Here is a 24,474-nt window from a genome sequence, read left to right as displayed (position 1 = left end):
CCACCAATAGACTTCACTTCCTAAGCGTGTCATGGTTTTTAATATCTTCAGAGCTCCTGTTGTTCACTTCCGTAGCCCGCGACAAAATAGTTTTCAAATCCACTCACTCCTTTACCAGTCCTGTTGGCTGGTGGCTGTGGCCAAACGTCCACAATCCTCTGTTCACCTGTCAAAGTGAAGTTGGCAAGAGCCAATGGTCCATTGTCGATCAAGAAACTGTAGTCTCCTGGGTATAAAATCTTGTTGCCTAGCTCATCAACCCTTGCTAGGCTAGCAAGCGTAAGGTTCAACTTTGCTGTCTCTGACGCTCCACCGGTAATGTTGAACAAGCGTTGGTAGGAGACAAGGGACTTCTTGGGCTGAGGCGAGGGCCCGAACTTGCCAGCGATGTAACCCAGGGTGACGTAATCAGATGCTGTGTTGCCAGTGTTGGTGATGTCCACTGCCACAGATGCGAACATGCAATGATTCAGATTGGTCGAGTTGATGTGCGGGCATGCTGAGAGCAGGTCTGCGATATCGTAGCTCCTGTTTAGTTGGGATCTGATACTGGCGGAGAAATTGGTGTAATGCAGACCAGAGCCAAACTCGTAGACCGGAGTATTGCTGTACCACTTGTATGTGCGACCTGGATTGTTATCGCCTGGTCGGAGGCTCATATCAGTCATAGGAACCTCGTTGATGTAAGAAGATGGGTACTGCGTCTGTGGAAGACGACCAGCCGGGGCAGCCTTGCCGGTCAGGATATCGACAATCGCAGAACCACCATCTTGGCCCGGGTAGCCAGCCCACAATAAAGCTGAGATTCCAGGATTGTTAGCGATAGGCGAGGAATCGATCTGACCTCCGCCCATTGCCACAACAATGACAGGCTTGCCAGTATCTGCCAGCTGTCCAATGACATCGAGCTGCGCACCGGTCCATTGCAGTGAGGTACGATCATGAGCTTCCTCCTCATCGCTGTTGCTGATACCTCCAACGTAGATGAGAATGTCGCTCGCATGCATTGCAGGCTCGAGCTCGAGCCATCTGTTCGTAGTAGGGTCACCTTGACCTCCAGGATTACCACCTGCATAATTGACAGAAATATTTGCTGCTTGTAGTGCGTACAGCGGGCCATGCAAATAAGTTGGTTCACCAGCATAGTTACCTCCAATGGTCAGTAAAGCATAGGGAAAACTCAGAGAACTTATGACGAACCGAGTAGTTGTGTTGTAGCATTTGCCCAATCACCGAAGAGTCCCACTGAGTTCGTTGACTCGAGCGACAAAGGCAGTACACCATCATTCTTCAACAACACGATACCTTCCGCAGCGGCCCTTCTTGCCAACTGTTGCGAGGCATCAGTTGCAACCGCATCCCAGCCAAGTCGCCTGTACGGCTGGTTGTCGGCTGAGTCAAACCAGCCTAGACGGATAAGAGAAGAATACTGTCGAACCAATGCTCGGTCCAGAGTAGTCTCGTTGACCAGGTCCCGAGCAAAAGCTTTAGGCAGATGGTTTTGCATGTACACGCCACAGTCGAGATCGGTGCCGGCAATGAGCGAGTCCGCTGCGGCCTGTTCACGTGTGTCAGACCAAGCGTGCGGAAGATAGATATTCTGAATTGAGTCGCAGTCCGAAGTGACCCATTGCTCTTCATTGGTCCATCCCCAATGCTCACGTAGAATGGTCTGGAGAAGGTAGGGGTCGGCACACGTAGGTACACCATTGAGCGCATCTAAAGGTTGTCAGAGGTAGCTTATAGCTTTGCAAAGCCTGTGCTGACGAGACAACAACTTACTGTAAGAGCACATAAAAGCGCCGACATTTGCCTCAACACAAGCTTGAAAGGGAGCTAGATAATACTCCACAAGCTCTTGCTGCGAGATCTTTACATCGTTCTGGTATCTTAAATTCCCGTTCCAGTCCTCGATGTCATACCCAGCGAAATGCTTGCATGTAGCTACAACACGCTTGTACGGGTCTGTCGCATCTCCTTGAAGGCCAAGGATCAGAGCTTTGACGTACGAAGAAAGGTGATAAGCGTCTTCTCCAGGCGTTTCTTGGCCACGCCCCCAACGGGGATCTCTAAACGGATTGATGTTCTGTCATTTCATAAGTAGCTGACCAGCAAAATGAAGTCGATGCAACGCACAGGAGTCCAGAAGTCCAACCCAGTCCGATTCGCATTATTGAACGCTCTTGCTTCAGTGGAGATGACTTTGGCGACCTCGGTGATGAGAGCGTCATCGAATGCAGCGCCCATAAGAATGGGCTGAGGAAACGAAGTGGAGTAGCTGTATTCGCCTGAGTCGCTGAAGTTTGTGCCAGGCCCTGCGATGCCGTGCAGACCCTCATTCCACCATTGATAGGGCGGGATACCTAGACGCTCGACTCCACGTGAGTCACTCGACGTGGCATTGATCTTCTCTTCGAGCGTATACAAAGCGACCAGAGATTTGGCGCGGTCAAGTGGTGCTGATGCAAGCTTAATGATGCACTTTGTACTGAATATGGCGAGACTTACAATTCGCAGGATTGCAGATTGTCTCATTCCGCAAAGGGCCATTGGTGCAGTCTGGGAAGAGTGCATAAGTACCTGTTGCCCCAAAAAGGACAATTGAGAGGAAGTGGTATGAGGTGTACATGTTCGTCGATACTACCCCTGTTTTTCTTGATCACACCAAACGAATGTCTTCTCTGTTGGTCCAAATACCCAGAGGTTGTTGCCAAAGATAATGTAAAAAGGGATTTTTCAACACGCGCGAGTTGTGATGCGCGCTCGTCAGTACGTCACGATCTATTGCAGACGCAACTTGACTGTAGGCATCGGCCGTTATACCGTTGATGCCACTATTTCCGGGTTGCGTGAATGATCCTCTCGATTGCCCGCCACAGCCGTTGCTTGCATGTGGGGCGCGAATGAGGGGCTGACGCCGGTAGCAAGGCCTGGGAGCCGATTGGCACCGCATTCAGCCTGAATTAATGATCGACATGGTATAGTGGGTGTCGCGGAGTATCGGGGACGGCCCTTGTCCACGCATCGTATGCAGATGCATGACCTTGAGAGCGACACAGCTGGAGTGATCCACAATGAAACGTGATACCCCACGGTTGGATGTACGGGTAAATTGAACTCTGCCCGGCATTTCTGATCGCAAACATGAACGCGACACGATGACTGCTCATGCTTGTCGGCAAAGTCGGTGAATGGACGGATCACGTGATCTTGCGGATATGTTCCTGAGCGGATATGGTCCACCTATGCTTGGCCTTCTTGAAGGTTATCTACCCTGTCGTAGCGCATGGGTTGCTGCACGAAGCGCAAACAACATAAGTACTCTGTCGCGCTGTCCTGGCTCACCTCTTAGATACGCGCCCCCAACTGGTCGTGTGCGTCTCGGTCTGAATCCGCATACTATCGTTTTGATCTTTCACACTCGAGCCCACAGCTGACAATGCATTTGACGCGCTCAGCACGTTTGCACGGTGCCTGTTATGATGCCGAAGGGTTGTTTGTAACAGTGGAAGAACGCTGAACCGGACCTGCAGTCGCACAAACTTGCGCGAGAAAGCTTATCTTCAGCCCCACGGTCTACGGCATGAAGCACGGTAAATGCACCATAGCGACAGAGAAAGGTATCACGGGAAAGGTGCAAGTTAAGGAAGAGAACAAGATAATTACAATTGTCGGGCTGCAGAGGATTAAGCAGCCAAATCCGGTAGCCATGGAAAGGGGGCCCGATTGATTGTCAGGGCAACTTGCTGATCGCTCCGACAAATTGATGACGCACCCCAGATATTGCTCCGTCAAGCTCCAGCGCCCCCACTTTGTACCAAACGGTCGAGACTCGACGATGCCCTATCTGCCGCAAAGCGGTCGGTTGGTCAGCCGGGAGACGCGCATCGTCGCAGGAATTGCTCTTCGTCAAGTGACTAGATATTCAGAGCTTTTGCACTCCGCGAATCGTGCCATACGAACGTCTTGCGGCAAAGCTTTGTCCAAGATAGCGTGCCGGCGCAAGCGAGTTATATCCGAGTGGGTCGCAACAGCGCCGACTCCTAACGAACGTCGACGTTCATCTGCAGCCATTGACAGCCCATCAACGCTGAAGAACAACTGTTATATCTAACAGCCAAGGCGTAGTCCGTTCGCACAGATGAGGCAGTCTCTGAGCGACAGTGACAGCTCGAGACGAGAAGAGCCTCGGATCAGCGAGTCATATGTCAGCGATAACCACGACGAAAATTCTATGAGGGCCGACGAGGAAAAGACGATAGGTCTTGATGGGATTCAGCGATCGGAAACAAAAGAGGAAGAGGCCGTGTCCTCTGGAAGAGCACAAAGTCGTGGGAGGCGATCGCAAGACAGCAAGAGCCTAAAGAGAACTGAGTCACATCACTCGAGAGCAGGCGCTGACGGGTACACCTGGCACCATAACGGAGATCAGAGCAGCCAACGACCGAAGAGAGCCAAGGCAGGTGTTGTGACCCCAGAGCCGTACTTGGTGACATTCGACGGCGATGCAGACCCAGAGAATCCACGGAGCATGTCCACCCTACGACGATGGGCTATCGTGTTGATCTGTGCCGCTAGTTCGCTCTGTGTGTAAGTCAGGTCATCTGGTGCTGGGCTGTGAGCCACTCAAGGTTACGCTAACATCACTGCACATTAGAACTTGCACATCGTCGCTTTACACGTCAATCTACGGTCAGATCGAACCCGAGTTCGGATCTTCTCGGCTCGTGTGCACGCTCGGCCTCTCGCTATTTGTCGCGGGTCTGGGGACTGCTCCGATGATTCTGAGCCCCCTTTCTGAAGTGCGTTTCCAATATGCAGGTGCATGCATGACTGCGCATCAACGTTTGCTCACGAGGTCCAGTTTTTTGGTCGACGACCCATCTATATTGGCTCGTTCACCTTTTTCCTCATTTGGCTTATTCCCTGTGCTGTTGCTCCCAACATGCAGACTATGTTGATCGCAAGATTCTTCGACGGCCTGGCAGGCTCGGCGTTCCTCAGTGTGGCGGGCGGTACTGTGGGGGACATGTTTGCAAAACATGTAGGCTTCGCAACGCTGAGACAAGGACTGAGCTAACGTGTCGCGAGGAACTATCTGCTCCGATGATGGTCTATACGGCAGCCCCGTTCATTGGACCGGAAATAGGGCCACTGGTTGGCGGCTTCATTGTTGAGAACACTTCCTGGCGATGGTATGTGACCCGCAAGACCCACTTCTCAGTGTTCCACCACCTGCAAGTCGATTCGTCATTGCTGAATTGTCCACCCACTCACATTTCTTTTTATGTCGTTCATTTCTCTGGCCAGGGCACCCATCACCGTGCTCTGATGACATGAAGCGATGTACTAACACTAAATAGGTGCTTTTATGTACTCATCATTTGGTCCGGACTTCAGGTAAGGCAGTACTACACACCTTATGCGAGCGAGGTCCTGACACCAGATATCAGCTTTTCCTGATTGTGTTTTTCGTGCCTGAAACCTATCACCCCGTTCTGCTCCGCCGCAAAGCTATCCGTTTGCGAAAGGAAACTGGAAATCAAGAATGGATCGCAGCTATCGAGAAACTCGATCGATCTATTGCAAAGACGGTGCTGTGGTCATGCATCCGCCCATTTCAACTACTCTTCTTTGAACCAATGGTGAGTAGCCCGATGTCGCATGGAAGGTGATTGGCGTGCTTACTTTCGTGTTCAAGTGCCTCAGCCTGTGCATTCTATCCGCGATCTTACTTGGAATCCTGTACCTTTGTGAGTAATGCAACAAACCCACACGCCCCACGCTTACGCTCCACAGTCTTTGGCGCCTTCCCATTGGTCTTCCGCACCAATCATGGTTTCAGCGTCTCTCAGGTTGGTCTTGCATTCTTAGGCTTGCTCATGGGCATGCTCACAGGTGTCTTTACCGATCCAATTTGGAGGCGAATCTATGGCAGGCTCGTGCGGCAGCGCGAGGCGCAAGGGGGAGAGCCTGGGGGTTCAGAACCAGAGTATCGGCTTCCATCGACAATACTTGGCGCTTGGGTCGTTCCTATTGCACTTTTTGGTTAGTCGTTGCATGTCCTGACGTTTTGATATGTTTCTAATCTCGCTTCATGCAGGGTTTGGGTGGACCACGTACTCTTCGTAAGTAAACTCTTCTGGAAAACGTGTTGGGCCGCCGCTAATATGCTTGATTGCAGGGTGCACTGGATAGGTATGACAGACCGGGTATGCTGGCACGCTGCAGCCATAGCTGACCATGATACGACAGTTCCAATTATCTTCTCTGGAATATTTGGCGTTGGGTAGGTCTATGATTGTCCCGTACACTACAAGCGTCTACATACTACAGCCAAATGCTGATCATCCTCGCTCCATAGGGTCATCTGGGTCTATTCAGGCGTGTTCACCTTTCTGGTCGAAGCAGTAAGTGTCACTAAGATCGGCCCCACACGCTGTTACAGTCGTTGACCTCGCCGACCAGTACCCAGTTTACGCCGCAAGTGCCCTAGCCGCGAACTCATTCGCGAGGTCGTACTTCGCAGCGGCCTTCCCTCTGTTCGGTGTTCAAATGTACAACAGTAAGTTCCATCTGTGCGGCCTGACGAAAGAGCGGTCACTAATGTGGAAAAGATCTTGGATATCAATGGGCGACATCCTTGCTCGCGTTCCTTGCCCTCGCTATGGCCCCGTAAGACCGTCCCAGTGTAGTGGAACTGGTAGTCGCTAACGCACAGAAACACAGATTTCCTATCTTATTCTTTCGATTCGGCAAGCGGCTCAGGGGCAACAGTAAGTTTGCATCAGCATAGACGGCCCGCCGTGTCGACGCGAGGTGTGGCGGAATGCAATAGAAACGGCCTAATAATAGAGGAGTGACACGGCACGTATGCCGTCATTATTGAATGCTGCGTCCCCACGTGAGACGACATGAAGCAGGCCGGCTGGGCCCTTGTGTGACCTGACTTGGGCGCCACGAGGGCGGCCACGCCTGAGCGAAGGACGGTGGGCGCACGTAACAGCAGCGGTTACGGACAGTGCCGTTAGCGAGGGAGGGCGCGAACGTGGCCAGCAAGCCAGCATCGCGAATATTGAGACATGGGAGGTCACACAGGGTCTCGCCAGGTGTAGACGAGGAGTGACATGATGCATCTGGTGGTGATGATAGGTTGCACAGGACCCACGGAGGCTTATGCACCGGCCAGTCACGAGCACTTGCCAAGGCCGTCATCGCAAACTGCACACATGGCCCGTAGCCGAGCTTCGAGGGCATGCAGTCAGGCGTAGCGGCGGCAACTTGCTGCTCTCCTGCGTGGTGTGGGCTCGGCGCGCACGAGGAAGATTGCGCTGAGAAGGGGACCTGGTACAACTTGAAGAAGACGCCAAATCAAGTTCGAGCTCCCTCAGGCTTGCTGGATAGTGTGCAGTAGTCTGAGACTGGCCGGCTGTAAGGAGCGGCTCTGCACGTGAATTCCTCGATCTGTCAGAGAACGTCTGCCAAATAGCGCAGCACGCCATTGGTTGGGGGGTTCGCTAAGAACCGGCGGACAGGGACCGAGGCAGGAGTAATGGGTCGCACCTTCCAGCAAAGCTCGTCAGCCAATTGCGGGGAACCGCATTTGGGCGCAACATCCTCGTCAGCCTTGACGACCAGCTCACGCACGCACGCACGCACACACGCCCAGCGCTCGCCGCTTCGAGTCGCCGCCCGCTCGCGCAATTACACTGCCAGGCCCTGGAGCACTGGAGCATTGGACTCTAGCCCGGTCTCCCCCAGCCGAGCTGCTGCTGCCCTGCGATCGCGGCTGCTGCACATCGACCGACACAGCCCTCCCTCCCAAGCGCTGTCCCACAACGTCCATTGCTCCTTCCAGCGCTGCGCTGCGCTCCTGCCTTACTCGACAATCCGCCCCACCCCAACAATCCAGCGCACCTGCCTACGGCTCTCCCACCGCGGACGCGGGCCCTGCACCAGCCGCACGCCTTAGCTTCCAACAGCATGGACAGCGCGTCTTGGTAGCACTCTGCCATCAAACATGACCTTGTGGCCTTGTGTAATGCTCCCTCGATTACATGGACCCCAGCTCTGTACGACCGCCGTATTGCCCCATACCTGCGCACCGGATTGAGCGTGCTCTTAGAATACCCTGTCGCTGAGATCTTCATCGCTCGGTGCCCCTACCCATTCAGCGCCCCGTGACGCCCATTCATTGGGCGCGCCCGTGTGCCACGACAGGTCTCGTTCGAGCAGCCAGCGCACGCGTGACTTCACCACGAAACACGCCGCTGGAACGCCGCTATCCGTGCCTTTGCTGAGACATTGGCTGAACCGTTGCGCTGGGTATACCCTAAGCGCACCACTGACGGCTGCACGCAGCACTAAACGTGCGCCTACAGCGCGCGCTGTAGAACACAGCAGCATCCGTGCGAGGCTCCATTACAGCCGACATTAGCTGATATCATGTCGTCCCCAGACGAGGACGATGCTTCTCCCTCGCCGGAATTCAGCGGTGAATACGACGAAGACATGGCTGCCGAACATCTTGATCAGAAACAGCAAAAAGGCGAGGGAAAGAAGGGTTCCAATGGCCAGACGAGCAAGAGTAATGCTAAAGACCCACTGAGGCCGCGGAGGAAGAAGGCGAGGAGAGCTTGCTATGCCTGCCAACGCGCACATTTGACATGTGGTGAGTGAAGCCTGGGATTCTGATGTGTTTGAATCAGTACTGACTCTCGCAGGCGACGAACGACCGTGCCAGCGATGTCAAATGCGCGGTCTCTCTGATACTTGCATGGACGGTGTGCGCAAGAAGGCAAAATATCTTCATGATGCTCCCGATGGTGCCCTCATGCCCGGCGTGGGCGGTCACTACCCTTACATGAACGGCAACCGGCCTACCCCTCTTCCAAGCCAAGACACTCAGGCTGTTTCGATGGCCCCGCAAGGCAATCACTTCGCTCAAGCCCCGCAACAGCCATTCTACCCACCTAATTCAGCCCCTGCCCCCGCCTACAACCAACAACAATCTCCAATATCGCCTCCCTATCAGCACTCACACCAGTCCTCCGTCCCAAGCGTGGCGACGACGATATCGCAACCACAAACAGCGCAGTTGCAACAATTCGGCGGGCCGTTGTTCGATCCAAGTGACCCGGCCTTGTTCAACTTCGACATCTCCAGCCTCAACTTTGGCAACCACTATGGAGCTCTGGAATTTGGCATGCTCGGACACATGTCGTCCGGAGCTGCCGAGACCCCTCCTAATGACAATGGCATGATAAACCCACGACAGCCTGTCAATATGTACAACCAACAAGTTCAAGGCGGCTTCGTAGATCACCCGCAGCAGTCTCCAATGATGCCAATGGACCCAAACGGGATTCCTGCAGAAGATTGGCAGCAAGCCAATTCCCGCAATGGCAGTTTGCAAGTTCAGACACCACACGGCACCCCTACCACTACATCAGCAGACCACAGCAGCCATCGGCAGGACAGCTTGAATGGCCCGCATGCGTTCGCAATAGGACAGGGACCTGCTAGTCATCACACAGCTAGCCCCGCGTCTACGGATGCCAATTCAACATTCGAAGCTGACAATCCTATGGCATCGGCCGCGTTCTTTGCTAATCCATATCAACCGCAACCGAGTCGATCGCCAACAGTTAGTCGGCGGCAACAAGAGAATCGTCCGGCAAAGAACCCGCTCCAACCCATGCACTCTAACGGCGTGCGGAAGCGTTACCGAGACACAAAGAGCATCTACCAAGGCATTGTCAAGCCTCACGACTACGTCAAGGGCTATCACAAACTCTTCCAGCTAATCCTGACCAAGTACTCACGCCCATGGGCTGCCAAGGCTCAAGAGTATGTACAAAACTTTCGCAGCGTGCTCGTCGATGTGCATTCAAAACTTGAAAAAGAAGACCTCATACATCAAGAAAAGGGTCTGCAGCGAAATCTTCTTACCCTGCAAGAGCACTTTGCTGAGGTTGGCACACCCTTCATCATCTGCCGCCGTAGCGGTGAAATCGTAGGAATGAATAAAGAATTCACAATCCTGACCGGCTGGAAGCGCGAAGTTCTCCTCGGTCAGGAGCCCAATAACACCGTCAATCAACACGGTGACCGGGATCCTAACGAATCTGAAATGAGTACCCGGACCAACACGACGCCCACGCTTGCCGCGCAGCAATCAGAATCGGAGTCGGAGGCTCAACCCATCAACATCATTCAGCTCATGGAGCCTAAGAGCGCGCTGCAGTACCTCCAACGATTCTCCGAACTTGCATACCAAGATCCTCGTGGCTTTGCGCACCAGAGAGTTAACATGCTCCGATACCAGACCAAAGCTGATGTGGAGCGCTTGGCTGAGCGCGAGGGGAGGAGGGACGAGAAGGAAGTCAAGAGCGAGGGAGCAGGTGCGGGTGTTCATCAAGGCGAAAGCGCGATGCAGAGACTCGGTGCCAAAAAGGGAATGGTAGACTGTATGATTTGGTGGCACATCAAGCGCGACATTTTTGACATGCCAGTGCTGGTGTGTATGAGTGTAAGTTCAGCTTCTCTTGAAGTCGAGTCAGAATTTGTGCTAATATATTGCAGGTCATGCCAGTGTTAGACAAAGGGCTCCATTAGCGCCACATGGACACTGTTCAAGTCAGGCTATTTCATCAAGCTTTTGGTATCGAAGGCGCAGATTGGGTTCGACAAAGATCGACTTACGCTTGGTAGCGTGGTAATTCTGGAGCACATACCATTTATCTTCTTGGCACTTAGTGCACCATCATTTGGGTAATGGTTAATGGCATTGAAAAAAGATGGTCATGCACTCTGGCGTTTGTGGTTGGATTACTTTAGAGTACCTTGGATACCAAATCGCGTTTTGCTTTCTTCAAGACTACCTCTTCATTGGATCAACGAACTTAGACCATGTATTGCATCATTTCAATTGCCGTTTCTATCGGGTTGTCTTCGTCTAGTTGCAGGCCCTGGCGCCGAGCTTAACAACAGGAGACCTAGCTCGGCATTGCACTCATTGCGACCTCGTCCTTCTGCCCCTGATCCCCAGGTACAAGCTTCACGTTCTCTTCTTCACTCTCCACACTCTGCCCCTGGACCGCCTTTGCATCACTCCGCCCTGTGACTTGGCCCTCGCCGTCGCCACCCTCGCCCCTCAACCACGCATCCTCCTTACATGCCTGATACGCCTCCCTCGCTAAACTCCTCTGAGCAACTCTGATGTCCTCCCTAATATCCTCAACGAGCGCGTCCTTACTCACATAATCATACTCGGGCCGTATGAACCCTAAAATCACGAGACTCAGCTCTGCGCCGTAGAAATCCGCGTCGAAGTTTGCAAGCACGTGGATCTCGATCGAGCGCGTGGTGTTCTTGTAGTACGGGTTGTAGCCGATGCTGAGCACGGTCGGGTAGACGGGGGAGCGCGCGGCGGTCGGAACCGAGGCGGTGTATTCAAGGTCGAGGACGGCGTGCGAGGAGCTCTTGCTCGGGAGCGAAGTGTCGTCTGTGGCGGAGGGCACCGTGGTGCTGTTGGGGGAGATGGTGGAGTGGTCGAGCGTGCAGAAGCCGTAGTAGATGCCGGAGTCGAGGTCAGAGTGCCCGTTTATGCTGAGGCCGGAGAGGGGGATGTTGGCTGTGGGGATGCCGAGCTAGAGGGTTAGTATGATGTTCGAAAAGGGTGTAGCGGGATGAGAGGCGGGTAAAGAGAGTGCGGTATTCGGTGCACACGTACTTCTCTGCTGCCTCGTCCGAAGCCTTTGATTACTGGTCCACGAAGCTTGAGTGGGAAGGGTGCCTGTGGGGTATCGGGGCCGGCGATAAGATCGCGAGTACCCGTGGGGCGAACCATTGTGACTGGAAATGGAAGTACAGGGTGGCTATGAAGGTAGCCTGAAGCTTCGGACAAAAGGTGAGCGTGTCAAGTGATAGTATGAGTCGTGATGTTGCGTAGTAAGCTTTCCAGCACTTTCTCAATCACGGCATCGCGGGATTGGTGGGGCAGATTGGACCCTGGATTCGGGGCTCGGAGGTTACGTCAGGATGTTCCTTCCTTGAGCCTCACCACGTGCTTTCCAGGTCAACACTCATCGCAAATCATACACTCTCTAATTTCCATGTCTGTTACGCGTCGAGCAAGCATTTTTGCGTCTTGCATCTGTTCTTGTCGCCTCTCGCGTCAAAACGTGACAGGTCGTCCCTCCCTTGTCCGTACTATGGCATCTGCAACACCGTTTACTTCGCACTCACGTTTAAGCGATGAGAAGCCGGCCTTTACCTATGGAACCGCCTGGAAAAAAGGTCAAACGAAGGCTCTGGTCATAGAAGCACTTAGACAGGGGTTTCGACGCATTGACACAGCTGCACAGCCCAAGCACTATCAGGAGCACCTAGTAGGCGAGGCATTGCGCGAGGCGTATAGCGAGGGCATTGTGGCACGAGACGATGTCTACGTACAGACAAAGTACACTACGCCCGCCGGCCAAGATCTGAGTAACATGCCATACGACCCAAACGCACCATTGGAAATTCAACTTCGCACTTCAGTCGCGTCTTCTCTCAAGAACCTGCGGTCGACAGAAGACTCAGAAGAGGGTACTTACGTTGACTGCCTCCTTCTGCATTCGCCATTACCAACACTGGACCAGACATTGCAAGCCTGGAAGTTGCTCGAGACATACGTGCCACACCAGATCAAGACGCTCGGCATCTCAAATGTCACTCTTCCTGTTCTGCGTGAAATATATGACGCTTCAACTATCAAGCCATCTGTTGTACAAAATCGCTTCTATCTACAGACTCAGTATGATGGAATGCTGCGAGCGTTCTGTCGAGAGCACAAGATCATATACCAGTCTTTCTGGACACTGACAGGCCATCCTCAACTTTCTAGGTCAAAACCTGTCCTTGAGCTGGCACAGTCGGCAAAGATTTCGGTACCAACTGCATTGTATGCGCTGGTCATGGATCTTGGTGTCGAGGTACTGAATGGAACGACGTCCGTGGAGCACATGCAAGACGACTTCACGGGCATCAGTAAAGTAATCGATTGGGCCAGTTCGAACTCGCAACAATGGTCGAAGCTGAAAGAGAGCTTCGCCAAGTTGATCGGCGATGGACACTCTTCAATCTAAACACATCTTTCTCATCAAATTATAAGACAACACGCAAGGCTACCTGGTTTGCCAAGCCGAAGCTGTCAGCCACCAGCGGGGCTGGGTCCTCGACCTTCATAAAGGCGCGTCGCACCTACTTCACTGATAGCCTGTGTGCGTCTACTAACTTCTATCTTAGTTGCTTCGTATTTGTCCATATTCTCTGAGCTAGAACGGGTGTCTACATGTCGGCAATCCGGACGAATTTGCCTGTACCCACACAGCCTTGGGAGGCTGCCAAAGCCGCAAAATCCCAAGAGAGCTTAGTAGACATGTTAGCTCAAATCGGTGATGTACTGCCGCGTTTTCGACTATACGAATGTCTCTTCAAAGACCACGAACGTTTGCGCCTAGCATGATCGGCGGGGCACTTAGAAGTTTTACCTCTAGATCACTTCAATGGAGACTTCAGCTAGTCCATGGAATGGCCGATCGAGTCACAACGTTCCTGAGGGGGTCAATCATCTCCTCGATCTATTGAAAACCTTTGGTACCACGTACATCATCCTGGATGGAATCGATGAGCTTGATACTGCTAATTAAATCGAGGCTCTGTCGCTGATCAGCACCCTACTTTCACAAGCCATATTGACGGTCAAAATCTTTGTCACAAGTCGCACAGAAGAGTTCCGGATGAAACAGGCACTGAAGCAGTGGTTCTTTTGACGGCGGATGAGGATATCACATCGTTCTTCAAGGGTAAGGTAGATCAGATTCAAGCTACGCATTCTATAGTGTCTGACACGGCCCTGACGGATTAGGTTGTCAAAGCACTGGTGGTGGATGCAAGAGGAATGTAAGTATAATGCAAACTTTTCAATCTCAATTCTGAGACATGGAATTGATTTTTGGTAATGTTGAAAGAACATATGAGAATCCACGTCGGCTTCATGCGGTCTTTGAAAGACTGACTGAGTGCGTAGGCTTCTGTGAGCCAAATTCCAGCTCCGGATCTCCTCTGACAGCACATGTCAATCTACGCGTGGGCTCCTTAACAAGGCGTTGGCTCGATCCTTGGACTCCTTGACCGCGATTTCATGGAAGCACACTCAAGCCTGATCTGAACCGAGAATGTGCCTAAGGGCTGGAGTGGGTTACTGACGCCCACATAAACTAGGCTTTCGAGGTCTTCCCAGAGGTACGATTATCTGCAAATTCGATTCCGAAATCGGCGACCAGGAACGCATTGGCCTAGAATGGCGATTTGCTATTGCGCCTCTTGCGTGACTTTAATTCCTACAAAGCCGATCAGACCGAGAACTTTCTCACGCTCCTTAGTGTAGAACTTAAGCGGTGCTTTGCAAAACGGCGATGCACCCGTCTTTAGTTACCTCAACCAACGATGCAAGGATGAAGAGTCAAGTTCAGATGCGCAGCAGAGCTCCAGATCTTTCTGGCGGACCAGTAACAGCTTCAAGATCCTTGACGGTTACTTGCATGGTCTCGTTCTCGACTTCCAGCATCCAGTGAGATCTTTTGTTCATCTTAGGGAGTTATTACTCTGGTAACAAACTCCTTTGGATCAGCGAAGAAGCTATATTGTGTCAGGGCAATTGTGAAGCCCAAACAGCACTCATGGTGGTGACACTGGCTTCCAGATGCCCAACAACTTCCACTATCCGTATCCTAGAACACCTCCAGCGGCGGCGCAGCAGGGATATGTTTTCGAACCTAGTGGTGACTGGAAACTGTCGGCTTTTGGATCACTGCAAGCTTACGAACAGATCAGACGACTCATGTGGATCGATGTCACGGGTATGGTCAGAAAACTGGCCGATGTGGCACATTTGGACAAACAACAAGACAGGTCTTGGCTCACTCTTCGGACGATAGATAACATTCTGAAAGTCTGGCGCATGTACGACAAATCCTTCAGTATCCAGATTCTTGAAAAGGACGGCTTCCAGCTCATGAAATCCGCTGTCCGTCATCGCTCATTAGGGACCATTCTCGAATTGACTCAGCTATACGACGGTTTCACGGACTATCCGGTATGCATTCAAGACATGCTCGACGATCTCGCGAAAGCAGACAGTTACGAGGCTCAGCAAAAATGTGTTTCTACCCTACATGCGCGGTTCTCCTTGCGGGACTCAGGCTTTTTATGAGGGTTGTTAGATTTACTTGATAAGTTCACTGCTTTTTCTTTCACGGACCGGAGTACGAGCCAGTCAACTCGGGTACGAGTAGATCTGCAGGCGCCAATGGTGCACCATCTTCAATTCAAACATATTTCTTGGAACAGAGCACACTTCCGCTCTGAGTAAATGCACCACTAATCTACCTTCAGACCTCAACTTCTCACTGTCTCTGGTTCTATAGCCACCCACGGCTCACCCGTACGATCACCGGCGGAGGATCCTACACACGACTTGGTTGTTTCCAACCGCACCATCAACAGCGAACTGTGTTAGAGGAGGCCAGGGGCTGCAACCCCTGATTCCCCTCTGTTCACACGTCAATTAGTGCCCCATGGGAGGCCGGTTTATTGAGGATAGCCCCTTTTGACGTAAACAATTATCAATCAATCAATCAATTAATCAACCCGTACGATCATACCTCTCTTTCCTATCTGACACTGACTGGGAAAGTCCCTCCCGCCAACCACCTTTCCATAGCTAACTAGTCCACCCCACTCGTCCGCTCTGCCCCCGCCCCCCCCCCTAAGGGAACCCTAGTTGCCCCACCGGCGGCAACAGCCCTACCCTATATCGCGTCTCCATCACCTCCACTATGTACACACTCACCAGCCTCAGTACTTACCTACTGTGCGGCAGGGGTGCGTGGACCAGCGCAAGCGGTGGCCGGTCAGCGCGCACGAGGCAAGTGTAGAGTGTTATGTACGGGGGCTAAGGAGCGGGAGGGGAAGGCGGACGGGCAGGCGGTATGGGACGATTTTGGCGGTGGGTAAAGCGTACGAGGGCCGAGCCGACATGTCATGTGAAATTGCTGCGTTGCGATGCATGGCTTTCGAATTTACTGCCTGTCTTGAAGGCCCGGTTTTCACCAGTACAGTCTATCCTTCCGCAGCCGCCCAGTCGCAAAGTCGTCGCCCTCCCCCACACTCTTCAGAACCACATATCCAACCTGACTCTCCGGACTCACGTCCGCAATCTGCACCCTCATCGCCTTCAGCAACCGACTCCGCTCGCCGCCATTCATCGCCGTCCCCCCCGTCGGCGTATCCGTGTACGGGTTCTCGCGCGCCAGCGACGACGCATAGTAGAACAGATCCGGCGCAATGGTCAGGAACGAGATGACTATGTTGGCGATGCTGAGCAGGAGCAGCACGGCGGTGATGACAAGCAGCGTCGCGATCCAGCCCCCATTCGCGTCGTACACCAGCACGGCGCGCGAGAACACGGCGTCCGTGGCGTTGATGTAGCGCTCCGGCGCCGCCTGGTATAGATACGAGTACGCGTTGTCGTCGACGGGCTGCGGGGCGTCGAACAGCCCCGCGCGCGTGATCTGCGGGCCCCACACGACGGCCTGGAAGAAGGTGTTGAGCACGGCGGTCAGGCGGCGGGCGATGCGCGCGGCGGGGATGGCGTCGGCGACGCGCGGCCCGCTCTTGAGGTCGTCGGTGTAGCCCGGGTAGGTGACGTTGGCGCCGCCGATCCAGTCGTCGAAGGGGCTGCGTTTGCTGGTGATGGGCGAGTCGAGCATCTGGGGCAGCCAGCGGATGAACGGGCGCGTTGCGGCGGTGGCGAAGGCCAGGCAGCCAATGGTGTACCGCGTGCGGCAGGTCGTTTCTAGCTCGCGTCGAGAGGGCCCGGGCACGTAGCGGAGCTGGGTGGCGGCGCAGTTGCCGGCCTGGCAGGTGATGCGTGCATCCAGCGTGACTACGTGGGGCGCACATGTATAGACCTGGGTGACTTCGTTTGATCCCGTACTGTTTGCATATTTTGCACCGTAGAGCAGACTGATGGGTTGATTCTCAGGCACGAATCCGGCATCGGGTGTTTTGGCTCTGTCCCTATGGGTGGTGTTGGATGGGTAGGCGACCTTCAGGAACATCGGCAATGCAGGTAAGTTATCTCTGGTTGCTAGAGCCGCGTAAGCCTCAGTTTCAGGAGAGCTCCTGTTGTTCCCAGGCAGCTTAGTAGCTATAGCAGGGCTCATTGCTAACTTGGCGTCTAACATATCCTCCCACACTGTGTAAGCCGCTCCGCTAAACAACACCTCGCATTCGAGATGGATGTAGTTATAGGGAACTTGGAAGTCGACGTTTCCAGTCCGTTGTAGGTTCTGCACATTGACTCCAGCCCATGAGGAGTACTGCTGTTCTGCTGCGGCATCGACTTCAATCCATTCGCCTGTATCAGTCATGCCGGTCATGGCGAGACGTTCGATAGCATCGAGTCTGGGAATCTTTGGGTGGTTCCATAGATCAACTGGCAAGGCCTTTGTCTCTTGCGATGAAGCAAGACTCGCGGAGAGAATCGCAGGAACGATGGGTAGCGTTGGCCCAGTTTCGTCCGGGTCGAACGGAGCATCATGGCCAGAGAAGAAGACAGTGCCTGGTTCGGATATCGTCGAGTTTACTTGGTGAATCAGTCGTAGCGAACTCTGTCCACCCAAGGGCGACAAGGCCCAAAGTGACAAGAGGCTGAGGGACAGTAAGCTGACAGATCGAAGAGTAAAAGCTGTCCCGACTGCGGACACTAGGCTTTGACTACCCAAGAGCTTCTCGAGTGTCTATGGCAGGTCAGTCATTACTAAAATCGAGGTAGTGGAACGTACTGCTATAGTAGTACCACGCTCTGCAAGTCGAACAGCCACATTCCTAAGACAGCGACTCCCAATCGCCGCAAAAGCAAGAGGATAGATAGTAGGACCAAGCTGCATCGCTCGTTCAACAGTGGCTCCCATTTCCGACAAGCCCTTGCCATCAAGCCGCCACGCCGCTATCCCCAACACTATCACCAATCAGCCAGAGCCCGATATACAACGCACAACCAACATACCTAGAAACGCAATCGGAAGCAGCACAAGCAACACATCCCCCACAAACAGCGGCACCGAAAACCCGCTCAGCTTCGCCGGTGCCCCAGGCCACCCAACAATCTCGGGCCCTTTGTACGCAGCGCGGGACCCTGCGTTGCGCACCCCCGAAGCAGGTTCTTCGCTGTGCGCCCCATGGTCACTGGACTCTGCGCTCACACTGTCTGCACCGCTCGCTGCGTGCGCCCCGGTCTCTCCCAGGGTCTCCTGCGCGCTGACAGGCGCATACTGCACGTCGGCTGCGCGCGGCGCGAACACAGGCATCAGAAGCGGCGTGAGTACTCACGGGAGGCGATGCAAGAATGGAGAAACGGAGAAATGCCGCGAGACCGCGGCGGGCGCACATGTACTTGAAGGTAAGCAAGGCGATGCATGACGAGAGACTGGCTGGTGGTGGCGCACTGCTGTGTGCATGCGCCGAGGCTGTGGTGGAGGGTTTGGACGGTTACTATTGGTGAGGCGGGCGAGGCTGGGTCCACTGGAGGGGGCTTGGCTGTGCGCCTCGCGATAGAGCCTACATTTCCGTATGGAAGGAATGGTTGTCTGTTTTTAGAAGGTTGGATGTTGGTGTGGGTGTGAGAGTTATTGTAGCTATGTGCGCCACAGCTGAGGATTTAAGCACTATCTTGAAATCGGGACAGCATCATACCGGTGCTAGGGCTAAGTCCCCCTGGCGAGTATTTTGACAAGAGCTCAAGACGACTGTGTCATATGCTCACTTTGTTGGATTTGCAAGAGATGTGAAGTGGCACGGGTCAATCTTGTTGCACCCCACTGGTTTGACATCTGGTCGATTCGAGTACGTACGCGACACCTGCACAACATCGTAGTGTCTGTAGTAGAGAATGTCCACTCGATGCTGTCGCATGTCAACACCGTGGCCGATCTTGACTTGCTCATTTCAGGGAAATCAGTGTTTACACTGTGACTACCACGGTGGGTGTCTTGCACGTGAGATGATGAGGCTAGATAAGCAGTGTCCAGTAGGCGGCTCGATTTCTCCGCGTCTTGCAGGCCATGAACGGTCAAGGCTGCGCGTGCTGAGTGGTGCGCAGGACCTCGACATGCCAGACCGATTTCGATCGATGTGTATCAACAACGAAGAGCGCTTGAGCAATCTGTCGCTAGGTCCGTGGAGGTGGTGCACTGAAGCGCCGCGATGTCGCGAATCGTCTCCACAGCGGGGAGCTGTCTTCACCGCCTTCGGCAACGGCTAATTGGGGCTAGTAACGTGCGTTGATGGATGATGTAGACGACTGCATCTCTTACACAAAACCTCAAAGACCGTACATATTGGCTATCACTACGCGTCTGTTTGGCTTTTACATACAGTTTACTTGCATTTAGCATATTACTCAATCAGCATGCTTAAATCCAAATGGGCCACACAGGAGGATGAGGCGCCCGCGGCTACACCCACACAGCAAGAAACAGCAGCAACAGAGGCCCCTGTATACGCACCCCTCACCCGTCACCCTCCCCAACTAACACCCCCAGGCCGTCAACGTAACCTATGACGCAGCCTACCCCGACCCCGTCGTCGACCCCTTCGCCCAAACCGCCGGCACAGACGACCTCTTCTTCGACGACGACATAACGCCCATCTCGCAGCCCGTCGTCGAGCAAAGCACCCTCGGCGCCACAGCCCCCGCCTTTGTCCCCGCCCCACAGTCCGCCCCAACACCGCAGACCCAGCCGCCCAAAGCCCCGCGCGAGCCCCGCGCCGAACGAGGCAGAGGACGAGGTCGCGGCCGCGGCGAGCCACGCGCACGCGGCGAACAACGAGGCCGCGGGAGAGGCGGCCGCGCGCGCGGCGGGCCCGTGGGCGACATCCGGCTCGAAGAGGCCGCCGCGCCCGACGCACCCAGCGCCGCCGCACCCACACCCCCCGCCGCCCCCGCGGCCACCGCCTCGCCGCCCGCCGACGCGCCCACGGGCCCCGCGACGCCCTCCACAGCCTCGGTGCGCGGCGACCGCACCCTCACCGGCGGCTCGAAGCGCACACGCCTCACCGAAGCCGAACTCAGCCTCAAGCTGGCCAACATGCGGCGCAAAAACGACGCCCTGGCCTCCGCACACGCGCGCGCCGAAGCCGACGCCGCGGCCGCCGCGGCCCGCGAAGCCGTGCTCAAGACGCAGGAAGCCGCGCGCAAGAAAGCCGCGGCCGAGAAAGTCAAGGTCGAGCGGCGCGAGCGGCAGGTCCTGATGGGCGAGCGCGAGCGCAATCGCCTGCGCAAGCTGAATGCGCAGGGGGGCCGGGAGTGGGATCTCGAGAAGGAAGAGGGGTTTGACGGGACGGGCGAGGTGCGGCGGGGTGCGGGGCGGGGCGCGCACGGGGGCGTGGCGCGCGAGGGGCGTGGAGACGGCGCGAGGGAGCTGTTTGAGGGCGAGACGGGCGCGCGGGGCGGCAGGGGGAGGGGCAGAGGCGGACGCGGCGGGCGCGGTGGTCGCGGCGAGCACCACGACGGGCGCCACGAAGGAAGGTCCCACGAGGGCAGGTCGCATGAGCCGAAGTCCAACGCACCCCCGGCACAACCAAAAGCAGCAGACTTCCCTACACTCCCCTCGTCGACCCCCGCGGCGCCCTCGCCCAACGCCCCGCGCATCCAGGAATTCAAAATCAAAGGCAAAGGCGAGGCCAAGAACGAGGATATCCGCAAATCCGAGCCAGCGCTGCAGGCCGAGCTCGGTGCGCCGGCGGCCACGAGCAACGAGACTGGGGATACAGCGAAGGTGAAGGTGTCCGACAAGAAGACAGACACTGCCGCGAAAAACAACGACGCCGCCGAGAAGACCTCAAACCCCGCAGACAAGCAGGACCCCCCCGCGCGCCCCGCGATAGCAAAAGTCGAGTCTTTCGGCCTGGAGCCGATGCGGAAGGGGCAGAGTTGGGCGGACGACGAGTAGGGTGGTCTGTCGGGAATACGGGATTCTGTGGGGACTACTGGGATCTGTCGGGACTGCGGGGGATGTGGACTCATGAGGAAGGGGGGGGGGGGGGGGGGGGAACTTGCATGTGGAGACTAGACTGGGGATAAACGGCGAAAAGGAAGATGAAAAGGCTGGGAAGACTAAAAGAATGGGAAGATGGGAGAGAGAAGAGGGCGTGAGGAATGGAGTGGAGTGGTGGTGGTGGTGGATTGGCAGCATTGCATCGCATCGCATCGCATAGCAGTATCAGAACAAAAATCAACATCTACATCAGAGCCACTACCACTCCTGTCGTTTAGTCGCACAGCACAGCACAGCACAGCACAGCACAGCACAGCATATCAAAACACACCACAGCATATCATATCTTTTCATTCATTCCATATCATACCGTCGACACCGCGCCACTACTCCAGCACAGCGCGGCTTCACACGAACCCATGAAACCCACGTGGCAGCCATACCAAAGCGCCAGCCATAACAGACAGACGCAGACGCCCACCATCTACGCACCGCCCCCGGCCCAGGAAACCCCACGCACAAAACCCAGCAGGCGCAAAACACAGACGCACCCGACGCCCCCACCCACCCAAATCAGCACAGAAACCACGGGGCAACACGGGGACAGGAGAAGTAACACGCCTTCGGCGCCGTAAAAACGCAAAAGAAGTGGTAATGGTAATGTTGGTATTGCTCCGCGGGGTGACAAAACGAAAAACGGCGCTGAGCGGGCGCGCGCAGTGCCGTGCAATGCAGTGCCGGCAGCTATGCAGCGGCTTCGAGGCACCGTGCAGGGCAGTACGGGGCAGCGCAGCAGCGGATCCGGAGAAGGGGTATCAGAGATAAGGGAGTGAGGGGGAAGCGGGCAGCTTAGGCGTCGGCGGGAGCAGCGCCCTCGGCAGGCGCGCCACGGAAGGAGCCTCGTGCACCACGGCCGCGGGCTGTGCCTCTGTCGCCGCGCTCGGCTCCGCGGAAGGCTCCGCCTCGTGCGCCTCGACCTCCACGCGCGCCACGGCCGCCCTCGCTGTCAGAAGCACCGCCGCTGCGGTAGCCACCTGTGCCGGCTGCGCCGCCGCGGCTGCTTGCTTGCCAGCTGCCGGCGCCGTACCTGGGGGCGCCGCCGCCGCGTTCGTTGTAGATCTTGACGCTGGGCTTGTCAGGGCCGCCGCGGGCGTTCTTGATGTCGGCCGAGACGCGGTTGAGAGCTGCCTGCATGTCGGCGGGCGAGCTGAAGTGGGCGACGAAGAAGTGCTTGATCTTCTCCAGCTTCTCGATCTTGGGCCGGTCCTCCTCGGCCAGCAGGCCCTTGGCCTCCTCCTCGTCCTTGACGCCTGTGATGAACAGGCCCTTGCTCTCCTTGCGCTCAACGGGCTCGCGGGGGGCAGGCGAGGCGGGGCCCTTCTCAGGTGCGGTTGTGCCGTTCGACTTGACTTCGCTGGGGATGGCCTTCTCGGCGGCGGCGTTCGCGGGGGCGTTGGCGTTGGCGGGCTGGGGTGTGGCAGCCTTGGTGTCCTTGGACGCAGGCGCGGGGGAGGGTCCGGTGCGTGCGGGCTGAGCGGCTTTGTTCTGGACGGGCGTGGGGACGGCAGGGCGGGGCTGCTGGGCGTTGGCCGGTGCATTGGCTGGGCGGCCTGGGGCAGGCGACGGGCCAGGAGCAGGGCTCGGGGCGGCCGGTGTGACCGACGTGGCCGCAGCAGGTGCGGGCTGGCCGGCTTGGCCAACCTTGCCGCCGCGGTGGGCGAAGTTGAAGCCCTGGGCGCGCATCTCGGTGCCAATGCGGCCGTTGTCAATGTCCAGCACCAGCCAGCCGTAGGCGGCGTCGGCCAGGTTGAAGTTCCACATGTTCTTGAAGGCGCTCTCGTCGATGACGCCGCTCTGGGGCCCGGGGGTGGGCCCGCCGAAGGGGTTGCCGCCGTTGGCCACGGTGGGCATCTTGGTGACGATGTCGAGGGCCAGGTTCAGCAGGCGCTGCTGCGAGTCGCTGTCGGCAATGGCCGGCTCGACCTCGGACTTGACTGTGTCCCACACGTCGTTGAACGAGGCCTTGGAGGCGGCGAGCTTGCCGCGGTAGTGGTCCAGAGTCGGGTTGACGCTGAACTCATTGTACGAGCTGCCGTAGCGGAAGTGCAGGCCGGCGGACACGGAGAAGTCGGCCTTGAGGGTGACGGACAGCTGGTTCAGCAGACCCTCGCGCGCGGGCGAGGCGTGGGTGACGAAGATGCGCGTCTCGGTCGGGTCGTAGACGCGGTTCGCCGTGTCGACCAGCTCGCCCATCTGCAGCAGCGTGGTCCACATGGTGCCCTGGCCGCCGGCGATGGTGGTCCGGCCCTCGCCGTTGTCGAACAGCTTGTGCATGACCACGGCACCACCCAGGCCGAGGAGGCGCAGCTTCACGCCGCCAACGTCCAACAGCCGCGAGTGGGCCTCGTCGATGATGTGCAGGTTGTCGATCTTGTACTCGCCCGACCGCAGCTTCTCCAGCACCTGCACGTCTTCACAGGCGCCCCATACTGTGTAGACGGGCACGTTGAGTGTGTATGTTTTGTTGAGGAACAGCGGCAGCTCCGACAGCGGCAGGTGCTCGCGCTGGAAGCGCTCCTTGATGGGGGGCTGCGGCGGGGCCTGGGCGATGGAGCGCTTGACGCTGTCCGACAGCAGCGGCGAGTATTGCGCAACGTGCTTCAGTGTCCTGCGCCGGTTAGCCCTCGTCACGTGGGCAGTGCGCTCAGTGTACGTACTTGTCGGCGATGCGGTCGAGCGAGCGGTCGTCGTAGAAGCCGAAGTCGCCCGTGTGGATGATGTAGTTTGCCCGGGCGTCGGCCGCGAGCTGGTTCAGCGACTGCAGGTTGCCTGCGCAGGTCAGTCTGGGTGTCCGTCACGCTGTCGGCCGGGCGGCCTCTTCCGCAGGCGCAGCGGTATGCTTACCTCGTACGTCGGCGATGCACAGCACGCGCGCGCTGCCCTGCTGGATCACGCGGCCCTGGTTGGGGAGCAGCGGCACTGCGCCCGGCACGGGGCCCGACGGCGCGCCACCGTTGGGGAGGTAGTTGCCGGGGTACGGGCGCGGCTGGTTGGGAGCTTGCTGGTCGCCGTCAGTGTGTGGGGGCAGAGGGGCGGCGCACTGAAGACGTACCGAAGCCATAGAGTCGAGTCGGCGGTGCGGAGCGGCCAGGTGGAGCGGGGCGGGCGGCGGGGAGGGGCTGATGCGCGGGATGCTCTCAAGGGCGTGCGGTGAAGGCGAGGGATGATGGGGCCTCTGCGATTATTAGGTGGTGATGGCGACGGTGAGGGCGCTTGCTGTTCGTTTCGTGCAAACATGGGAGGTGCGATGGCCCGTGCGAGGTAGCGCGTCTGGCCTCTGTCATGGATCAGCGGCAGAGTGCCA

At 56.3% G+C, this 24,474-nt stretch overlaps 9 protein-coding genes across 9 annotated transcripts; 4 read left to right on the top strand and 5 right to left on the bottom strand.

The window, feature by feature from the left end:
- Window positions 1-47: 47 nt before the first annotated feature.
- On the bottom strand, window positions 48-2,535 carry C7974DRAFT_311104 (glycoside hydrolase superfamily; the record flags this gene model as incomplete). Its single annotated transcript, XM_046138296.1, has 4 exons — window positions 48-1,150; window positions 1,201-1,719; window positions 1,783-2,086; window positions 2,137-2,535. The coding sequence occupies 4 exons, from the start codon at window positions 2,533-2,535 to the stop codon at window positions 48-50; spliced, it is 2,325 nt and encodes a 774-aa protein (XP_045996805.1).
- Window positions 2,536-4,234: 1,699 nt separating this feature from the next.
- Window positions 4,235-6,796, top strand: C7974DRAFT_433762 (major facilitator superfamily domain-containing protein; the record flags this gene model as incomplete). Its single annotated transcript, XM_046144940.1, has 11 exons — window positions 4,235-4,590; window positions 4,658-4,802; window positions 4,865-5,044; window positions 5,092-5,195; window positions 5,364-5,400; window positions 5,454-5,645; window positions 5,702-5,753; window positions 5,800-6,048; window positions 6,449-6,565; window positions 6,618-6,675; window positions 6,730-6,796. 11 exons carry the CDS (start codon window positions 4,235-4,237, stop codon window positions 6,794-6,796), a joined length of 1,557 nt encoding a protein of 518 aa, XP_045996804.1.
- Window positions 6,797-6,882: 86 nt separating this feature from the next.
- On the bottom strand, window positions 6,883-7,846 carry C7974DRAFT_375926 (uncharacterized protein; the record flags this gene model as incomplete). Its single annotated transcript, XM_046140245.1, has 2 exons — window positions 6,883-7,344; window positions 7,652-7,846. The coding sequence occupies 2 exons, from the start codon at window positions 7,844-7,846 to the stop codon at window positions 6,883-6,885; spliced, it is 657 nt and encodes a 218-aa protein (XP_045996803.1).
- Window positions 7,847-8,235: 389 nt separating this feature from the next.
- Window positions 8,236-10,700, top strand: C7974DRAFT_179280 (uncharacterized protein). Its single transcript, XM_046136327.1, has 3 exons — window positions 8,236-8,671; window positions 8,724-10,531; window positions 10,585-10,700. The coding sequence occupies exons 1-3, from the start codon at window positions 8,446-8,448 to the stop codon at window positions 10,615-10,617; spliced, it is 2,067 nt and encodes a 688-aa protein (XP_045996802.1). The 5' UTR covers window positions 8,236-8,445; the 3' UTR covers window positions 10,618-10,700.
- Window positions 10,701-10,997: 297 nt separating this feature from the next.
- C7974DRAFT_412861 (riboflavin kinase) lies at window positions 10,998-11,851 on the bottom strand (the record flags this gene model as incomplete). Its single annotated transcript, XM_046143684.1, has 2 exons — window positions 10,998-11,651; window positions 11,735-11,851. 2 exons carry the CDS (start codon window positions 11,849-11,851, stop codon window positions 10,998-11,000), a joined length of 771 nt encoding a protein of 256 aa, XP_045996801.1.
- A 560-nt stretch (window positions 11,852-12,411) lies between these two features.
- Window positions 12,412-13,331, top strand: C7974DRAFT_179252 (NADP-dependent oxidoreductase domain-containing protein). Its single transcript, XM_046136326.1, has 2 exons — window positions 12,412-13,237; window positions 13,294-13,331. Exon 1 carries the CDS (start codon window positions 12,498-12,500, stop codon window positions 13,131-13,133), a length of 636 nt encoding a protein of 211 aa, XP_045996800.1. The 5' UTR covers window positions 12,412-12,497; the 3' UTR covers window positions 13,134-13,237; window positions 13,294-13,331.
- Window positions 13,332-16,111: 2,780 nt separating this feature from the next.
- Window positions 16,112-18,737, bottom strand: C7974DRAFT_179237 (uncharacterized protein). Its single transcript, XM_046136325.1, has 3 exons — window positions 18,122-18,737; window positions 17,898-18,073; window positions 16,112-17,852 (listed from the first exon to the last, which is right to left on the bottom strand). The coding sequence occupies exons 1-3, from the start codon at window positions 18,420-18,422 to the stop codon at window positions 16,158-16,160; spliced, it is 2,172 nt and encodes a 723-aa protein (XP_045996799.1). The 5' UTR covers window positions 18,423-18,737; the 3' UTR covers window positions 16,112-16,157.
- Window positions 18,738-19,394: 657 nt separating this feature from the next.
- C7974DRAFT_453562 (uncharacterized protein) lies at window positions 19,395-21,146 on the top strand. Its single transcript, XM_046145876.1, has 2 exons — window positions 19,395-19,609; window positions 19,656-21,146. The coding sequence occupies exons 1-2, from the start codon at window positions 19,523-19,525 to the stop codon at window positions 21,063-21,065; spliced, it is 1,497 nt and encodes a 498-aa protein (XP_045996798.1). The 5' UTR covers window positions 19,395-19,522; the 3' UTR covers window positions 21,066-21,146.
- Window positions 21,147-21,947: 801 nt separating this feature from the next.
- C7974DRAFT_179209 (ser/Thr protein phosphatase family protein) lies at window positions 21,948-24,365 on the bottom strand. Its single transcript, XM_046136324.1, has 4 exons — window positions 24,223-24,365; window positions 24,015-24,171; window positions 23,828-23,939; window positions 21,948-23,778 (listed from the first exon to the last, which is right to left on the bottom strand). The coding sequence occupies exons 1-4, from the start codon at window positions 24,229-24,231 to the stop codon at window positions 21,960-21,962; spliced, it is 2,097 nt and encodes a 698-aa protein (XP_045996797.1). The 5' UTR covers window positions 24,232-24,365; the 3' UTR covers window positions 21,948-21,959.
- Window positions 24,366-24,474: the final 109 nt, after the last annotated feature.

Source organism: Boeremia exigua (genome assembly GCF_020726555.1).
Source record: "Boeremia exigua strain MPI-SDFR-AT-0100 chromosome Unknown C7974scaffold_6, whole genome shotgun sequence".
Lineage (NCBI taxonomy): Eukaryota > Fungi > Ascomycota > Dothideomycetes > Pleosporales > Didymellaceae > Boeremia > Boeremia exigua.
This window is presented reverse-complemented; position numbering and strand designations above follow the sequence as displayed.

Bases quoted from the DNA above. Each gene is read 5' to 3' on its own strand.
- C7974DRAFT_179280 (XM_046136327.1), top strand. From the start codon at position 8,446: ATGTCGTCCCCAGACGAGGACGATGCTTCTCCCTCGCCGGAATTCAGC. The intron at 8,672-8,723 runs GTGAGTGAAGCC...TGACTCTCGCAG, and splicing joins ACGCGCACATTTGACATGTG to GCGACGAACGACCGTGCCAG. The intron at 10,532-10,584 runs GTAAGTTCAGCT...AATATATTGCAG, and splicing joins CAGTGCTGGTGTGTATGAGT to GTCATGCCAGTGTTAGACAA.
- C7974DRAFT_179252 (XM_046136326.1), top strand. From the start codon at position 12,498: ATGCCATACGACCCAAACGCACCATTGGAAATTCAACTTCGCACTTCA.
- C7974DRAFT_179237 (XM_046136325.1), bottom strand. From the start codon at position 18,422: ATGCCTGTGTTCGCGCCGCGCGCAGCCGACGTGCAGTATGCGCCTGTC. The intron at 18,074-18,121 runs GTATGTTGGTTG...GATTGGTGATAG, and splicing joins GCTTCCGATTGCGTTTCTAG to TGTTGGGGATAGCGGCGTGG. The intron at 17,853-17,897 runs GTACGTTCCACT...GACCTGCCATAG, and splicing joins AGCGTGGTACTACTATAGCA to ACACTCGAGAAGCTCTTGGG.
- C7974DRAFT_453562 (XM_046145876.1), top strand. From the start codon at position 19,523: ATGCTTAAATCCAAATGGGCCACACAGGAGGATGAGGCGCCCGCGGCT. The intron at 19,610-19,655 runs GTATACGCACCC...TAACACCCCCAG, and splicing joins CAGCAGCAACAGAGGCCCCT to GCCGTCAACGTAACCTATGA.
- C7974DRAFT_179209 (XM_046136324.1), bottom strand. The intron at 23,940-24,014 runs GTAAGCATACCG...TGACCTGCGCAG, and splicing joins GTGCATCGCCGACGTACGAG to GCAACCTGCAGTCGCTGAAC. The intron at 23,779-23,827 runs GTACGTACACTG...TAACCGGCGCAG, and splicing joins CTCGACCGCATCGCCGACAA to GACACTGAAGCACGTTGCGC.